At 35.3% G+C, this 19,320-nt stretch overlaps 1 protein-coding gene across 1 annotated transcript in view; it reads left to right on the forward strand.

Moving 5' to 3' along the window:
* NRDC (nardilysin convertase) overlaps nucleotides 1-19,320 on the forward strand; it is an 81,702-nt gene that overhangs the window by 36,508 nt on the left and 25,874 nt on the right. Inside the window, exons 7-15 of the mRNA XM_060204946.1 lie at nucleotides 1,843-1,938; nucleotides 3,737-3,859; nucleotides 4,757-4,814; nucleotides 7,269-7,342; nucleotides 9,792-9,861; nucleotides 12,473-12,550; nucleotides 14,485-14,605; nucleotides 14,684-14,742; nucleotides 15,013-15,067. Of these exons, the coding sequence (XP_060060929.1) occupies nucleotides 1,843-1,938; nucleotides 3,737-3,859; nucleotides 4,757-4,814; nucleotides 7,269-7,342; nucleotides 9,792-9,861; nucleotides 12,473-12,550; nucleotides 14,485-14,605; nucleotides 14,684-14,742; nucleotides 15,013-15,067 (734 nt within the window). The remainder of the gene's footprint in view (nucleotides 1-1,842; nucleotides 1,939-3,736; nucleotides 3,860-4,756; nucleotides 4,815-7,268; nucleotides 7,343-9,791; nucleotides 9,862-12,472; nucleotides 12,551-14,484; nucleotides 14,606-14,683; nucleotides 14,743-15,012; nucleotides 15,068-19,320) is intronic.

Genomic DNA, 19,320 nt, shown 5'->3' on the forward strand with positions numbered 1-19,320 from the left:
GGGAAAGAGAGAAAAAAGAAAAGAAACCAGAGCACTTTTCCAGTATATGGGACACCAGGGTTCTAATCAGGATTCCCTAGGCATGCAAATATCCTCCCCTGCCAAGTGAGCTATTTCCTTAATTGCTTTTTAAAAAATAACACAGTTTGTTAGAAAAGTTGTGGTGATTTTTGTTTTTTAATTTTTTAAATTTACTATTGGATAGAGACAAATTGAAAAGGGAGGGGGAAGATAGAGAGGAAGAGAGACACCTGCAGCACTGCTTCACCACTTGTGAAGCTTTCCCTTGCAGGTGGGGACCAGGGGCTTGAACCTGGGTCCTTATGCACTGTAAGGTGAGTGCTTAATAGGTGCATTTTTCTATTTATTTATTTATTGGATACAGCCAGAATTAGAGAGGGAAGGGGCTGATAGGGACAGAGACACCTGCAACACTACTTCACCACTTGGAAAGCTTTCCCACTGCAGATGGGGCCTGTGGGCTTGAACCTTCGTTCTTGTGCATTGTAACGTATACTCAACCAGGTGTGCCACTGCCTGGCCCCCCCCTTTAAAAAATATATATATTATTTATTTTTTAACCATGGTATATTTTTCTATGCAAAAATGTGTCATTACTTTTTTGACAACTCAGTATTTTGAAATTTACAGAAGGATTTGTACAACTATATGTAGTGTTGGTTTAAGATGAACTTAAGCTAAATACTCTGTTTTTTGTTTTTTGTGCTTTTAATTTTCTTATGATAATAGACCTAGATTTTATTTTGCGATCTGTTATAAATATGTAGTTATTTGTCATTAGTCACTTAACTTTCTAAGTATGAAGGATTTACTTGATCATGGAAGCTGGGGACCTTTTGCATTGATGAGTATAATAAGTTACTTTAACTAATATTGAAAATTTAGTAATTAAATGGTATTGTCTTCAATCCAGATGCAGCATACAGTGTCTCTTCTGTCATCCTTGTCTTATCCCATTGCTTTTAATAACCTGAGTATTTGGCCATGACAGTCATTTTTTCATTTCCCTTTTTTTAAAAAGCCTCTCCATATGCTTATGGAAAAGATTATATTTCTACGCTTTTTTCTGGGCTTTTAGTTTATTACTTAGTTCTGACTTCATTACTTTTCTGTTTCCAGCAACTAGTTCGGTAGTACTTACCACATAGACAGTAAGTACTGTGGTAGCACACAGGAGTTGCATGTGAGAGGTCCTGGGTTTGATCTGCAGTAGCCACTGCTGAGCAGTATAATGGTAAAAACAGAACAAGACAACAACAAAAATGTAGATGTTCTGTAGATAGTTGTTGATGGAATATATTTTTTAATTATTATCAGGATTCAGTGAGGTAGGTACCAGTAATTCAATTTTAGAGAAGCAGAAGTAAAACCAGGGAATTTAGATACTTTCTCAAGGATAGTAGATGGTATTTCTTGTATTTTAGCCAAGATACTTCCAACTTCAAGGTGACTTTTCTTCACTATTACTGCTTCACTGTCAATGTAAGTTGGTTTTGGTGGAAATTTATATATGACAAAGTTCCCAAACAATAAGGAATTTGGTTTAACATCTTTTTTACCACTTTAATAAGTAAAAATGTGTACATATCCTGGAGTTATAACTGTCAGATCATTGACTACTTTGTTTCTTTGACTAACTAGTTCATATTGACTAACCAAAGTTGAGTTACAACTGTTGAGTCATAGAGTTCTCTACATTAGTCTTAAAACACATGCTTTATACATTTAATTTTTGTTACTTCCTTACTTTCATTTCAGTAAACTTGAAAAGAAACGGGTCCGAATATCATTTTATTAAAAGTATTTCTTTCAAACTGACAGAATACCAACTTGCAAGACCTTCTGATGCAAACAGAAAAGAAATGTTATTTGGAAGCCTTGCTAGACCTGGACATCCTATGGGAAAATTTTTTTGGGGTAAGATGCTAAATATTTCATATTTTCTAGCTAAGGAAGATTTAGAATCTGAAAGCTTGATAGAAAATGCAAGTTCTAAAGCTAAGATAAGTACATTTTACCTTTAGAAAAAGTAGGTAGTTTCTCAAGTAGAAATTTAAGTGTACCTATTATCCTTATCTAACATTGGGTATATCAAAAATAGTACCTACCATTCTGTGACTATATTTTTGGGTACAGGTACTTTGTTATTACTCAGTGAATTACTACATTCAGTCATCATAATCGTGTTATGAGCTGGGCAACATTAGCATCTCCATTTAAAGATAAGCAAGCACAAATAAGTTATTTAATTTGCTTAAATCACAGAGTGCTGGATGCAGGATTTGAACCTCTGTTTATGTGATTATGAAGTCTGTGTTTTACCCCAGCCTAAGACATGGATTTTATCATTACAGAATCAGTGTTGATTTCTCTTAACAGTTTTTGAACTGTGACCAGATTTTAACTGGTAAACAAAATGGTATTTATTTTATATAATAGTTTTTTTTCTTAGTGTTAGAATTCATTTCTGTTCTCATTAATCTCATTAAAGCAGAATCTAGGTGAGTTTATTTAAATAGTATTTCATTCCAAGGATATTTTGCTTCCTGTCTTATTTTGTACTGTTACTTACATTTTATGTGTCATCCTTATATTATTATCTTTAAGAATGATGAAAAATATTAAAAGTATTTCAGAGTTGAAGCTTAGGAGGTGGTGTAGTGGCTAGAACTTTGCTGAATTTGATTCCCAGACATGCATGTGCCTTAGTGATGCTTTGTCTCTCTCTTGCCTTTGCTATCTTGTGCTAGTTAAAAAATATTTCTTGGGGGTCGGGCGGTGGCGCAGTGGGTTAAGCGCATGTGGCGCAAAGCGCAGGGACCGGTGTAAGGATCCCGGTTCGAGCCCCCGGCTCCCCACCTGCAGGGGAGTCGCTTCACAGGCGACTTTCTTTCTCTCCCCTTCTCTGTCTTCCCCTCCTCTCTCCATTTCTCTCTGTCCTATCCAACAATGAATTGCGTCAACAAGGGCAATAATAATAACCACAACGAAGCTACAACAAGGGCAACAAAAGGGGGAAAAAAAATGGCCTCCAGGAACGGTGGATTCATGGTGCAGGCACCGAGCCCAGCAATAACCCTGGAGGAGGAAAAAAATATATATATATTTCTTAAAAAATTCGGAGATAAAACCCAAATTGAATGCTAGACTAGTTATTAAGAGAGGAAGCATTGGACAGTTACTGTTGTTTAGGTATTGTCAATTAGAGATTAATTCCAGTTATGTTATATATACACTTAAGAATTTTTTTCTTGTTGATTTTTGTCATTTATTTATTATTATTTATTCCCTTTTTGTTGCCCATGTTTTATTGTTGTAGTTATTATTATTGTTGCTGATGTCATCATTGTTGGATAGGACAGAGAGAAATGGAGAGAGGAGGGGAAGACAGAGGGGGGAGAAAAAGATAGACACCTGCAGACCTGCTTCACTGCCTGTGAAGCAACTTCCCTGCCGTTGGGGAGCTAGGGGCTAGAACCAGGATCCTTACGCTGGTCCTTGTGCTTCACACCACATGCACTTCACGCCACATGCACTTAACCCGCTGTGCTACTGCCCAACTCCCTAATATTATTGTTATTCTACACTAGTTCAATACTTCCAAGTCGCTTACATTATTTTATTCATTTTGCATAAGTCGGTGATGAATTGTAGTTGTAGACACTTTTAAAAAGTAAACTCAGTTATTTCTATAATCTTTTTCATCTTTTTACAGGAAATGCTGAGACTCTTAAACATGAACCAAAAAAGAATAATGTTGACACACATGCTAGATTGAGAGAATTCTGGATGCATTACTACTCTGCTCATTACATGACTTTAGTGGTTCAGTCTAAAGGTAATAATATTATCAACTGTGATTTTTAGAATTATCCTGAAGTTGACTGTTTTAAATTAATTATTATAGTAGATTATTAATTACTCCTGTAACTGATTCTAATAAAGCTAAAGGAAAACTAGGATTTACAGAGTACACATAGCAAGCAGCAAAGCTCAGGGAAGCACAGCAATTTTTTTTTCTATTTACTGACATCGGTCTTATCAGTATTTCTAGTCTGTGAGTACCAATAGATCTTTTTTTTTTTCAGCTATTGCCCCTATTACCTCTAGTTATGCATCTAATATGTACTGATCATAAACTCTGATAGGGCAAGATGCCTATATTTATTCTTAGCTAGGGTTCAGTAGAAAGCCTTGATTAGTTGAAACCCACCTCGGAATCTCAGACACAGAAGTCCCATTTTCTCTTTCTCTTTCAGCAGTGTGATCTCCCCCCACACCCCACCCCACCCTTTTGCATTAGAGTTGCTGGGACTTGGTGACATTACGAATCTACTGCTCCCAGTGGCCATTATTTTTCTTCTATTTTATTTGATAAGTCAAAGAGAGATAGGAAGAGAAAAAGATAAGATACCTGTAGATCTGCTTCTCCACTTGGGGAGCTGAGGGTTGAGCCCAGGTCCTTGTACATGGTGGTATGCACTCAACTGGCTGCCTTACTACCCAGTGAACATGTGCTTATCAGTAAAGTAGTCTAAATATAATAATGACATATATCCCAAGGTTTTTCCATTGTCATTTTTCCTATTACCCATTGCTGGCTAAGGAGTGGCAAGTAATACCCAGATTAAAAGGTCCCTTTGGATTATAGCTATCTTAAGAAATCTAACTGCATTTCTACATTTAATAATAAATTACATTTCCTTGTTTCCTCTGATTCTCTCCCCTACTCAAGAAACACTGGATACTTTGGAAAAGTGGGTGACTGAAATCTTCTCTCAGATACCAAACAAGTAAGAAGATACTTATTTTCATAAATCACACACCATTATACGCAAAGACTTTGTAATCTTTGTTTCTTAAATAGGAGTTTAGATTAAGACCTAAAAGAGACTTAGAGGTATGGCATATCTCTTACATGGTAAAACTGAGATCAGAACCCAAGTTTCTGCAGTTAAGAATTTTACAGGCTTGTTAACACTAAGCAGTAATTCCGAAGAATTTGTTTTTTATACTTGTTCAGTTTTTGTTTTTGAATTTGTAGACTGAAACTGATAAGAAAACAAATATTATATTGAGATGTTTGATCTCTCTGTGTACATATATACATGTACATATATATATATATACATATATCTCTATATATCAAAACTAATTATATTTTGTTTTTTAAGTCACTTGGATTTGAAATGCTTTTCCTCATAAAATATATAATCTTGTGCATGGTGATTGACTCAAAAGTCTATTAAATAGAGTTGAATCAAATTATTATTATTGTTGTTGTTTCTTTTGGTATTTCCAGGGCTTCATACAAATGAGATTTCATGGGGCCAGGTGGTGGCACACCTGGTTAAGCACACACATTACAGTGTGCAAGGATCCAGGTTCAAGCCTCCGGTCCCCACCTGCAAAGAGAAAGCTTCACAAGTGGTGAAGCAGGGCTGCAAGTGTCTCTCTCTCTTCCTCTCTCCCCTCCTTCCCTCTCAATTTCTGGCTTGTCTCTATCCAATAAATAATGATAATTAAAAACATTTGAAAAAAAAAAAAGAGATTTCATTGCTCCAGGCTGACTTTTTCATTCAAACAAAGAGTGAGAGATAGGCAGAGAGGGACAGGCACCTCAGCCATTGTAGCGCTCTGCATGGTATGCTGCATTTGAGCCTGGGCTGTAAGCATGCTAAGGTAGGCACTTCACCCACTGAGCTATTTCTCCAACCCTCAAATTATCTTTACTCAGAAACTATATATAGAGTTTCATTCAGAAAACTTTTTTTTGGTATACCTTAAATCTTTCAAAATAAGACATAAACTCATATAAATTTATTTTTCAAAGATTTATTTATTAATGGGAAAGTTAAGAGTGAGAACTAGGGGGCCGGGCGGTGGCACGCCTGGTTGACTGTACATGTCACAGTGCACAAGGACCCAGGTTCAAGCCCCCGGTTCCCACCTGCGGGGGGAAAGCTTCACGAGTGGTGAGGCAATGCTGCAGGTGTCTATCTCTTTCCCTCTCTATCACCCCCTTCCCTCTCAATTTCTGGCTGTTTCTGTCCAATAAATAAAGATAATAAAAAATTAAAAAAAAAAAAGAGTGAGAACTAGAGTATCTCTGGTGTTTATAGTGCCAGGTCATGAATTCAGGACCACACAGATGCAAGTCCTGTGCTCTTATCACTGAGCTGCCTTCCTAGCTGGGATAATACATATATTTAAAAGACTTCTATTATAATTTTGTCATAAAGAATATTAAAAAACACTGAAGCAATGAAGTCTTTCTACTGCTAGGAGTTTAATAAAATAAATAAAATCAGAATTTTGTTCTTGTACCAGGTGAATAAGCTAATGACTTTTACTAGTTCTTCCTACCAAGGCCTTTGCTTTAAATTCATGAAAGATTAGCTTTAAAATGTTAGAGCAGTTTATAGTAATAACTATTAGTAGCTTGATTTTTTATATTCATTTCCATTGATACCCAATAGTACTGTTTCTAAATGGAAAGATAATGAAAGCCATGCCAAATTGTGGGGCTTTATTTCCTTGTTTGTTTTGGTATGAAATGAGTATTAACTATGGAAATGTGAAATGTCAGACTGAAACATCTTTCACTGTGAAACTTTACTAATAAAACCAAAGGAATATTGAATAGATGACTAATTATGTTCTATAAATCCCTGATAAGCATTCACATTCTAATAAATGTTCACAAATAACTTTGGTTCCATAAATAGGCTAAAATATCTCCTTGGTGCATAATATTCTTATTGATCATCTTTTAGATAAAATACTTATTATCTCCCATCAGATGGGAAGCCCATACAAGAGTCCAAGATTTTAGGAACCACAGTGTATTATAGTGCTTTGTAGCTAATGATCTGTTTACACATAAAAATGCATAAGTAAAAAATGCATGAGTGTAAGTTTTCTTTCTAAATTGACTATGTATTAGAGAACTAATGTTGAATGGGACTGAGAGAAGCAGTAAATGTTAGGTGGGATAATCCTTTCAGTTTATTATTTTATTCTCTAGTAGTGAATTTTAAAATATTTAGATTACTGGGCAGAAGTTAAAGAGTAGGTTGTATATTCAGGATGTTGTGACTTTGTTGCTGTCTACTAGCTGATTTCTCAAATGCTTTTTAGCCAGGAGTATGTAGGAATTTATAAATATCTGTCAGCTAGGCATTCCTGAAGGTATTGCTTATAAAGGCTTTTCCAATTAAATTTTAATGTATTTGTTTTATTTTCAGTGGGTTACCCAAACCAAACTTTGGCCATTTAACGGATCCATTTGACACACCAGAATTTAACAAACTTTATAGAGGTTCGTGAACCAAAGGCTTAAAACTGTTTGAAATAACTTCAGAACATTTTCTAAAACTCAAGGCTGCCAATTTTCTTTGAAAATGAGAACTCAGTAGAAAATACAATTGGGTTGGCAAGGATGTAGATTGACACTGGAGATCCAAATAGTGACAGATAGCAGACCACTAACTGGCGCCAGATTGATTAGTCCATTATCTTCTGCTACCTTAGTTTCAGTCATTCTCCTTACTCTCTTTTGTTCTTTTTTTTTTCCCTACTTTGTTTTATTTACATTTTATTCTTATTTGCCTTTGAAAAGGGAAAAATAGAGGAAGGAAAATACTTTGGAAATGATTTCTTTTTTTTTTGCCTCCAGGGTTATTGCTGGGGCTTGGTGCTTGCACCAAGAATCCACTGCTCCTGGAGGCCATTTTTTCCCTTTTGTTACCCTGGTTGTTTTACCATTGTTGTGGTTATTATTATTGTTGTTATTGATGTCATTGTTGGATAGGACAGAGAGAAATGGAGAGAGGAGGGGAAGACAGAGAGGGGGAGAGAAAGATAGACACTTTCAGACCTGCTTCACCACCTGTGAAGCGACTCCCCTGCAGGTGGGGAGCTGAAGGCACCTTCCGCTGGTCCTTGCGCTTTGCGCCACATGCACTTAACCCACTGCGCTACCGCCTGACCCCGTGGAAATGATTTCTTTTGTCTTTGTTACAAAAACAGTTTTTGTTAAGTGAAGAAGTATTTCAAAAGTAAAAAACATTGGAAAATGTCACCCTTAAATCTTATTATCCAGAAAACTCACTTTGGCAAATTTCCTTTTGAGTTTCTATAGGTATATTTTCTTAATGTAGCTGAGAATATAGAGTATGTACACTGCATTCTTGCCTTTTTTATTTCATATGATGTAAATATTAATTTACAAGTTAAAATACGAGTAAATATTAATTTACTTGTCTGGAAATAGCTGCCCAGTGAACCATTAATTACATGGTTATTCTATAATTATGGTTATTCTATAATTTGTGTAGAAGTGATTCCTTCTCCCCCTCCTCTGCCTGGTCCTCCTCCTCCCTCTCTTCTTCATCCTCTCTTTTTAGATTTGCTCCATAAGAGACAGCATGCATCATATGTGGTATTAGTGGAAACCTAGGTCCCACACATACAAAAAATATATACTGCCTGCTGAACTACATTCTTGACTGCAACAGAAACATTCTTAATTCAGTGATAATGTGCTTTGCTTGCTTGCTTGCTTCCTTCTTTCTTACAAGGTACTGCAGAATGAGCCAACGACCTTCTGTATGTGTGATACTGCTGTGCAGCTTTTTTTTTTTTAAATCTTTAGATAATTGAGAGAGGGAGAAACAGGAAAAACAGACGAGAGACAACAAAGTATTGCCCCAACATCCATGAAGCATCCCTGCTGCTGCCTGTGGTGTTTTCATGTGCTAGAGGTTTACCCAGGGCCTCACTTATCATAAGGTGTGTGCCCTACCTACTGAGCTAACACTTGGCCTCTATTTTCATGGCAGATTTTTTTCCCCTTCTTAACTGCCTGGTTATTACCTCCTCTTCTTCATTATTGTGTCTCTTTCCCCTTCCTCTCTTCTGTTCAGTTAATGTCATATTGCTGACCCCATACATATCTGCTGCTGACCCCAGTCTGTGTAAGCAGAGTCTTTCCAAAGAAAACATCTTCAATTGTAATTTTTGTGACTTTAGATTTCCTACTCATTACATTATAATATTAGCATTATAATAATGTTATAATATTAGCACTGGGGAGAAAATCTTAGAGATACTTCAACCTTATTCACTCTCCATACTCTATAAGAAATGAGATTCAGGGGGCTGGATAGGGGTGCATCTGGTTGAGTGCACATGGTACAACGCACAAGGACCCAGGTTCGAGGCCTGGGTCCCCGGCGTAGGGAAAGCTTCACAGGTGTTTAAGCAGGACTGCAGATGTTTTTCTGTCTCTCTCTCTGTCACCCCCTTTCCTCTTGATTTCTGTCTGTCTGTATCCAATAAATAAATAGATTTTTTTTTTATATAAAAAAGCCTGCATGGCAAGAAAAAAATTCTTAGAAAAAAATCGGATTCAGAAAGATGTAATTCCACATCATTTTTTCAAGAATATATAAACATATATGGCAAGGTAGTGGTAGGGCTGAATTTTAATCACTGATCTCCTTTTAGTCTACTATCTTTTCTTACTAGAAGGGTCCATTTTTAGTAGTAGTTCATATTCCCGCAGTTTATCTTTTCTATTCTTGAACTTTCTCTACTGATGAAACCAGATTGCAAAGAAATTTACTAAAATTGAATTATGCTAATTGGAAAATTGGCAACTTGAAATAATATTGGAGGATGAGATAATATAGTAACATAGAAATAATGTTGTAGAAGTTATGGAGAAACACTTATATTTGCTTTTCTGAAAAACATATTTTGTTTAGTTGTTCCAATCAGAAAAATTCATGCTCTGACCATCACATGGGCACTTCCCCCTCAGCAGCAATATTACAGGTAAGTGTTCACGGTCAAATTTACTCACTAGATATTGTGAGACATATTTTTGAGCATACTAAATGATTTAAACTTGGGACTTTTAGATTTCTAAACACTAGTAGTGTGGTAAATGGGATTCTGGCTACTCTTGGATTTTTCAAACCTTGTTAGATATTTTAATGTTCTTGACTATAGACTAGAGTTATAACTAGTTGCTTTCCCCAAGTCATTTAAATTGTCTTAATGTGATTATTAACTATACTTCTGCAATTATTTTCTCTGATATTTTTGTACAAAAATATGATTTGTCAGTGGTGATTATTTTTAGATTTGATTTTTTCAAAAGTAAAGTTGAATAATTTTGAGCCTGAACTGTGCCTATAACAAATCTCAGGAACTTCTTCATAGAGTTAGGATTTTATATAAATTAGGAAATAATTCAACTTCTTTACTTACAGGTATAATCACCATTAATCAAGAAGTTAAAGATAAGGGTTAGTCATCAAACAAATGCTCTTCTAACTTATTATATATTGGATAGAGACAGAGAAACTAAGAGAGGAGAGAGAAATAGAGGTGGGGGGAGAGAGAATGAGAGTGCTTTACTATTTGTGAAGCTTTCTCCTGCAGGAGGGGACTGGGGGCTTGAACCTGTGTCCTTGTGCATTGTATTGCATATGCTGAACTAGGTGCACTACAACTCAGTCTCCAAACAAATACTTTTACAATTAGAGAGAAATGCTAGTGAGTCGCTAAAAATTTAAGTTATTTATTAAAATCATTGCCAACAGAACTGCAAAGGCACATATACAAGGTGAAGAAACAGACATGGGAAAGTAGCACAGCAGTTATTACAAAGGTTCCATTCTCAGCACCACAGTAAGCCAGAGCTGAGAAGTGTCTGGTAAAAAAACAAAAGAAAGCAAAAACAAACAACAAATAAGCAAGCTGAAGAAAAGAAACTAATGTATGTTGCTTAAGTTTAGTAAGAATACTTCACATATAAGACTATTCAAATTTAATAAAAATTTCAGTGAGGGAGTCGGGCGGTAGCGCAGCGGGTTAAGCGCAAGGACTGAGTAAGGATCCCGGTTTGAGTCCCCGGCTCCCCACCTGCAGGGGAGTCACTTCACAAGCGGTGAAGCAGGTCTGCAGGTGTCTTTCTCTCCTCCTCTCTGTCTTCCCCTCCTCTCTCCATTTCTCTTTGTCCTATCCAACAACAACGACATCAATAACAACAACAATAAAAACAAGGGCAACAAAATGGAAATATAAATTTTTTTTTTAAATTTCAGTGAGAAAACAGAATGTACATATTGTCTATTTGCTCTTGGTACAAGAATAATGTAGGAAAGTTCATACGTATGTAAATATATGAACACATCATGCCCATATAAATATAGTAGTTATGTTAGAATAGCCCAAAGAGGGTTTGGGGAGACAGAGTAATGGTTATGCAGATTCTCATTCTTGAGACAGGTTCCTGGGTTCAGTTCCCCAGCACCAACATAATAAACCAGAGCTGAGCAGTCTCTGGTCTTGGTCTTTTCCGGTCTCCTCCTCTCCATCCCTCCCCCCCTCATTAAAGTAAAAATAAAAAGTCTTTTTAAAAGAACATGAAAATTAGTACTTGCAATTTTGAAACATTTTTGTAAAGATAGGTTTCTCTCTTTTTTCACTGACTTCAGAGGTATAGCCCACATGAGTAGTTTTTTTTATAGCTTTCAAGTTTTTAAAAAGATTTATTTTGAGTAGGAGTAGATAGCTTAATGGTTATGCACAGGGAGTCTTAAGCCTGAGGCATATTCTAGTGATTTAAAAAAAAAAAGATGTATTTTCATAAGAGAGAGACCAGAACACTGTTGAGCTCTGATAGATGGTGTTGCCACGGGCTGAACCTGGACAATCTGGGACCTCAAATGTACAAATACTGTGCTCTGTGCTGTAATGCAGGAAACTTATCTGGCTAGACCTAGCTTTCATATTTTAAAATAGAGAATATAAAACATAGTCTTTTAAAAATTGAAATGGAAGTATATTATACAAGCTATTTTTTAATTTTATTTATTTATTTTTCATAACTCACAAGAGTCTGATTCATCTGCTTAGGTAACTCATTGAAATTGTGAAAATAACTGAAAAGTAGAAAAATTCATCTGTACTCTGTTTCCAAAGACTATTAATATTTTTGTATAGCCCTGCTCAGTTCATTTAAAAACATTGACAATTTATTTTAATATTACACTGAGAGTCGTTCTGAGTATAAGAAGAAAAATCTTTTACAGATAGTGGTTCATATCTATATTAGGTTATAAAATGTCAAGGTATTTATTAGAATTTTTATTTTGTTGAGTCAGAGATTTTACTATGAAAAAATGTGTTGTGTCCAAGAGAAAAAAGTAGTAATTTTAAATTTTGGGATGCTTATACTTCGTTAGTGCTTTTATGTGAGTAAGATATGACCATTTTTTAAAATCTTGTTGCTGCCAAACTAATTACAATGCAGTGAAATTTATGTTAGAGTAACTTTTTAATCATGTTCTCATGTATTGTAGGCCTAGAAACAAGATTCTCTGGTGTCTTTATTTCTTAATTATGTTTTTATTTCTGAATTTAACATTTTATAAAGGGTGAAGCCACTTCATTATATCTCCTGGCTGGTCGGACATGAAGGCAAAGGCAGCATTCTTTCTTATCTTAGAAAAAAGCAAGTATTTAATAAGCATTCTCATTATAGCTATGTAAGATGTATCTTTTATTTATGTGCCAGGAAACCCACAATCTAATGCTTACTTACAGTTCCTTAAATAACCTAGATCGTCTTAGTGTCTTGTATTAATGTATTTTTTTAAACTGTGTCTTATCCCATGTTGGGCTACAGTATTAAAATTTGTAAATAAAAGTTTAAATTTCATAATAGTAAAACTTTTATAGCTAAAAGGAGGTATTCACAAATTTATAGATTCTAGAATTCACAAGAGACTGGCTCTAATAAAATCTAGATAATAATAGTAAGGAAGCCAATTATTTAAATGCTATGGACACCCACCCCCCAATAAAAGTGAAGTTTAATGGAAATTTCATTTGATAAGATTAATCATAATAAATATATTGGACTGACTAGTGTGTGCAGCCATGTGAGAGTGTTACCTAATGTGCTCACACACTTGTTTAAGTTGTCTTACCAAATAGTAGAAGTATACCTTTAGAGTCACACCAATACACGGAAATAATTCCTTGACTGCTCTATTTATTAATTCAAGAATGGAAAGGTAGATTATGAACTTAAATAAGTACTTTAAAACATTGATGTGCAACAGCATTCAAAGAGAGCTGAGAGGTCAAGGTTACTATAAAGGTATAAACTAAGTATACTACAATAGGTATGTATGTGCTTTACATATGTAGGCTAGTAATTATTAATAGGCTATAAGATATGCAATCTTCCTACCTTATTGAACTTAATTAGAATTCCAAACTATTCATTCTGACTTCTTCCCTTCTTATTTTAAATTTCCAGAATTCTTTTTTTTTGTTTCTAGTATTCTTTTAAAAGAAAAAAAAATATATATCAAATCATTATTGTCTAGAGGTATATTTACAAAATTTCCCCAATGATAATGTTCTTTTATGTTTACTTTTTCTTCCTCACTAACACTTTTGATATAAAGGACATTATTGCACCTTTTAAAGATGCACCCAGATGTCCAATTTATGCTCTATATTTTATAAGCTGCATCTTTATTTAGCCAGCTACAGATAACAGGTAGCCCTTAAACTCCATTTTTCACTTAAAATTCACCTTTCTTTACTTTCCTTTAATGTATTCAGAAAATATTTGGGCTTGAAGGATAACCTTGCCCCACACTATGAGCAAACGTTACAGGGCTGCTACAGACCCAGCTGTCAACAGACCTTCCTGTCTGTCAGGGTTATTTCATTCAGGAAGATACTGTTTCATTGCTCTTCCTTAGACAACCTATGTAGGTTAACCGATAGTCTCAAGAAGCTCAGTTGACATTCTAAATAGGGAGGTACTTGGAGTGCCTTACAGCTTTTCCTGGGAGACAGGCTTAGAATGAGATGAATGAAATACCCTCAAAATATAATTTAATATTTTGTTGTTCCACAAAAATTACTATACCTTATGACATTATTGCTACTGTACTGTGTTGTGATATATTGTTTTCATTAAGCAAATAAATATGGCTCTTTCCTGGGTGATTCTCACATTGTAGTACAATTCCTTGGGAAACCTTTGTTTTAAAATTTGTCTTTTAAGGGGCCGGGTGGTGGCGCACCTGTTTGAGTGCATGTATTACAATGCACAAGGACGCGGGTTCGAGCCCCCGGTCCCCACCTGCAGGGGGAAAGCTTTGTGAGTGGTAAAGCAGTGCTACAGGTGTCTCTCTGTTTCTCTCCCTCTCTATCACCCCCTTCCCTCTTGATTTCTAGCTGTTCTTATCCAATAAATAAAAATTTTAAAAAATTGTCTTTTAAATTTTCTGTTAGAATACACATTTGCATCAAAGACTGATTCTTCTGAGTTTTAATAGAAAGTTTCCCTATTATGTTAATTTTGAGTATTTCTAGGCTATGTATCCCAAGATATTGATTGGATTACTATTTTTCTAACCACAGGTGCTGGGCTCTTGCACTATTTGGTGGAAATGGTGAAACAGGATTTGAGCAAAATTCTACTTACTCAGTGTTCAGCATTTCAATTACATTGACTGATGAAGGTTATGAACATTTCTATGAGGTAAACCATTAAAATGGAGGGTTTTAATACATAAATAACTACTTTGTGCAAAAGTATAACTAGATGTTTTATTTTCAGGTTGCTCATACTGTCTTCCAGTATTTAAAAATGCTGCAGAAACTAGGCCCAGAAAAAAGGTAACATATACTTACTAGAATTAAGTCAGAACTGAATTCTGTGTTTTAGTCTTTAGACTGCTAATAGACATGATGTGCACTAGCTCTGCCTTGATTGGTTTTAGCCATTTGCTGTTTAATTTCTTTTACTGATTCTCTAACTTTATTCCTGTATGTGTGAATACATACTAAGGTTTTATATATCCACTTTATTTTTATGCTTTTCTTTCCTTGTTGATGATTCTAATGAGAAACCTAGCTGTGTTTTCTAATTATAATTTTCTTTTACAGAATTTTTGAAGAGATTCAGAAAATTGAGGATAATGAATTTCATTACCAAGAACAGGTACTAGAAGTAAAATTTTTCTTGAAAATTATCTGTGACCAAGTTGAAACCGATGTGGATATTTTCCTCTTTTTTGGAAGTGTCACAGCAATGGTAGATAACATAATGGTCATGCAATTTACAGCCTGAGGCTCCAAAGTCCCCCTGTACCACCATAAGCCAGAGCTGAGCAGTGCTCTGGTTAAAAAAAAAAAAAAAGTGTTACTGGAGTTTTAATTCTGTCACTTTCTGCCATTTAAGTTTCAAGATAGCCTCGAGGTTCTCTGAGTATTAATTCTTGTGTTTTATACTGTTCATATTGAGTAACAGAGAGTAGGCAGATTGAAATAAATCATACTATGCAGTAATCATTTATTATATTGTTTAGATATTTATCTGTTTGTCCCTTTGGTAAATATTCCTGATAACCTGGCTGTGTTACTTGATATTTTTGGGAATTCAAATCTTGTGAAGACATTCAACAAGATAATCTTTAGGGGGCCAGGTGGTGGTGTACCTAAGTGCATACATTACACTGCACAAGGACCCAGGTTCAAGCCCATTGCCTCCCACCTGCAAAGGGAAAGCTTCATGAGTGGTGATGTAGTGCTGCAGGTATCTCTCTGTCTCTGTCTCTCCCCCACCCATCTCAATTCTCTATGCTTTATCCAGTAATACTAAAAAAAGATGTATGGGGAGTTGTGTGGTAGCACAGCGGGTTAAGTACACATGGTGCAAAGCGTAAGGACCAGCATAAGGATCCTGGTTCGAGCCCTTGGCTCCCTGTCTGCAGGGGAGTCGCTTCACAGGTGGTGAAAAAGGTCTGCAGGTGTTTATCTTTCTCTCCTCCTCTCTGTCTTCCCCTCCTCTCTCCATTTCTCTCTGTCCTATCCAACAACAGCAACAACAATAGTAACTACAATAATAAAAAGAAACAACAAGGGCAACAAAAGGGAATAAATAAATAAGTAAAAAAAAAAAAGATGTATGATGTTAGAAACAGCATGCTTTGGAATTTCAGGTCAAGAAAGACATTTTTCTTGGTGAGAATCAGGAAAAGCTTCATGATGTGGCAAATTTGAATTGAGTTTAATATTAAAAAAATGATTGATGTTTGGATATATTTTTTAAAAAAATTTTTTTCAAAGCATTTATTTCCTTTTGTTGCCCTTGTTTTTATTGTTGTAGTTATTATTGTTATTGATGTCACTGTTGTTGGATAGGACAGAGAAATGAAGAGAGGAGGGGAAGACAGAGATGGGGAGAGAAAAATAGACACCTGCAGACCTGTTTCACTGCCTGTGAAGTGACTCCTCTGCAGGTGGGGAGCCAGGGGCTCGAACCAGGATCCTAACACTGGTCCTTGCGCTTTGTACCACGTGCACTTAACCCGCTGCGCTACCGCCTGACTCCTATGGTGTTTGGATATATTCTAAGCAGTGGGTAGCAAGTAGGCAACACACTCAAGAGTATAATGAAAAAGTAGATGGTCCTACATGTCTATAGCACAGGATATAGGAAAGGGAGGTGTTGTCTAATTGTGAAAGGAAGGGAAAGAGTTTAAAGAAAAAGTTTTGAAATTTGTTGAATTTGTTGAGTTCAAAATCTGTTGAATTTATTCAATTTTATAAACTCACAGAAAAATTGTATTAGTACAATGATTACCAGTATATTCCTCATCTGATTAAGCATTTGTTATTATTTTCTGTGGCTTTTCTCTCCCGTCTTTTGATTATGAAAAGTTGTTTATTTGTCTTTATGGGGAAAAAGAAAGAGTAGAGCACTGACCATTTCTGGCAATAACAGTGCCCAGGATTGAACCTGGGCCCTCTGTCATTCGAGTTCTCTGCTTAACTGTGTTATATCTCTCAGTCACCTCCCTAGATATGAATGTATATGCATTTTCCCCGAATCATTTGAGATGTAATAGCAGATGTTACTTCATCCATGAATGTGTATTAGCATGTATCATCAACAAACAGAAGAATTCTCTTGTAAAACCTCACTGAAATTGCCACATTCAGGAAATTTAACATCAAAAACATGCTGCTTATTATTATATAGTCTTTAGAATACTGCTTAAAGTGCACGAAAATACAGTAGTTTGTAAAGGACTTTTGGGAAAGTATTTAAAATGGCATTGAACTGGGAATGTAGCTTAGTGGTAAAGCACTGGGTTAGAGACATCCCCTCATCCCAATCTATGTAGTAATATATTAAATTATTAAAAATTTGATATTAAGTATCAAGATTTAGCAGTTGATCTAATAATTATTTCAAATTTTCGTGACAGTGTAAATAATATTTTGAGATCTGTAGTAACTAGACTGATTTCTATTGGTTATAGCCATAGGAGGTACAACTACTACTATAGCTTGCTGCCTATATTCATAACTGAACCAAAATTATAAATTAAAATACAAATAAATATATAAATATGTAATTTCCTGGTTAGACATACATTCTTGTTGTGATGACATTGTACAAGATAATTTGTAGCAACTGTGATATATACTGTTAGGAACAGTTCTTCCTGAGTTTGCTCATTTCTTATGGGTATTTTCTATGAACTCTAAAATAAATCCCTGACTTAGAACTAACTAGCTTATTGAACATCTTGAAAACTGACTTTTTGGATCATTACCAGAGATGATTCCCTGAGTATCTATTTAAGTAAAGAACTAAGTATATGCAGAGAAGAATTAAAGAACCATAAACTTTCAATTGCTGTTGATTCCTATGTAATCTGCTTTGTGTACATATATATTTGAAACTGAAATCTTAATTCTGCTGTATTGACTGTTCTTATAAGCACTGCTCTGTATAAGTAGATTGATATGCATAGAACCTGCAAATCCTGCCAACTGCCATATCAGCAGAGAGTTTGTCTAGAGGCCTAATCAGCTGTTGAAGCAACAGTTTGCCCAGAACTATAGCAGTCTGGCCAGAATTCTCATTCATACCCCCCCCAACACACACACACACAAGAGATTCTGAGTTTGATCTCTGGTATCTTATGCCAGAGTAATGCTCTGGTTCTCTCTCCCTCTTTCTTATTAGTGGATAAATAAATCTTAGGGTGGGGGAGATAGCATAATGATTATACAAAAACACTTTCATGTCTGAGCCTCCAAAGTCCTAGATTCAACCCCCAATACCACCATAAATAAGTAAATAAATAAATATTATTAAGTACCTTTCCTATTATTTTCTCTGTTGCCTTGATACCATATATTGCTTTTAGCTAGAGTTGTTAGTGTTTCCTCATATGGAATATTTTGAGTTACCCAGTTTTGTAGCATAGTAATTAGAACACTTAATATGTAAGTGGTGAAAATAACTCATTAAAAAAGTAGAACAGAATAACAAGAGTCACTTAAATTAATAATATCACTGAAGTGACTAGTCTATTTGATTTAGAAATACCATTTGAGGTGGAGCAAAAAAATTCTTAGTGGGTGATCCGGGAAGTGGCGCAATGGATAAAGCACTGAACTCTCAAGCCTGAGGTCCTGAGTTCAACCCCCCGCAGCACATGTACGGTGTGACGCCTGGTTCTTTCTCTCTCTCCTCCTATCATTCTCATTAATAAATAAAGTATTTTATTAAAAAAAAAGTTCTTAGTGGTTCAGGAGGTGGTACAGTGGATAAAAATTCTAACAATAAATATTTCCTTACTTTTCTCTTATTCCATTTTATTTTATCTTAATATGTTTTTATAGTATTTTTATTTATTTTTGGATAGAGACAGAAATTGAGAGTAGGGGGAAGGTAGAGAGGGAAAAAGACAGAGACACCTGCAACCCTGCTTCACTGGGTGGGCGGGGGGGAAAGACCAAGGGCTTGAACCTGGGTCCTTGCACATTGTAATATGTGTGCTTAACCAGGTGTGCTACTGCTTGCCTCCCCATTCCATTTTTATGTGATAATATAATAGATAACATACACTATGACCTCTACTTAGATACATGCATCAGCAAGTCACATAATCAGTCTGTATAAATCTTCATTATAAAATGTGGAGCTGGAACTACTTGGCATCTGAAAGATGTGTCAGCTATAAGATTCTGAGTGCTCATCAAATACTTGAGTATATTGTTTCTAGAAAATTGAGATGTAATATATTGATCATTACATTTTTTTTTAAATCTCAAGGCTTTCATCTTTCCAGAGACAACGGTCTGATAAAACAACTCCTCAATATAAACAGTTTTGAAAGGGTTTTAAATCAGATATATATTTTTTTATTTCTACATTGATTATTCATACTTACA

The sequence above is a fragment of the Erinaceus europaeus genome, chromosome 13 (assembly GCF_950295315.1).
Source record: "Erinaceus europaeus chromosome 13, mEriEur2.1, whole genome shotgun sequence".
Lineage (NCBI taxonomy): Eukaryota > Metazoa > Chordata > Mammalia > Eulipotyphla > Erinaceidae > Erinaceus > Erinaceus europaeus.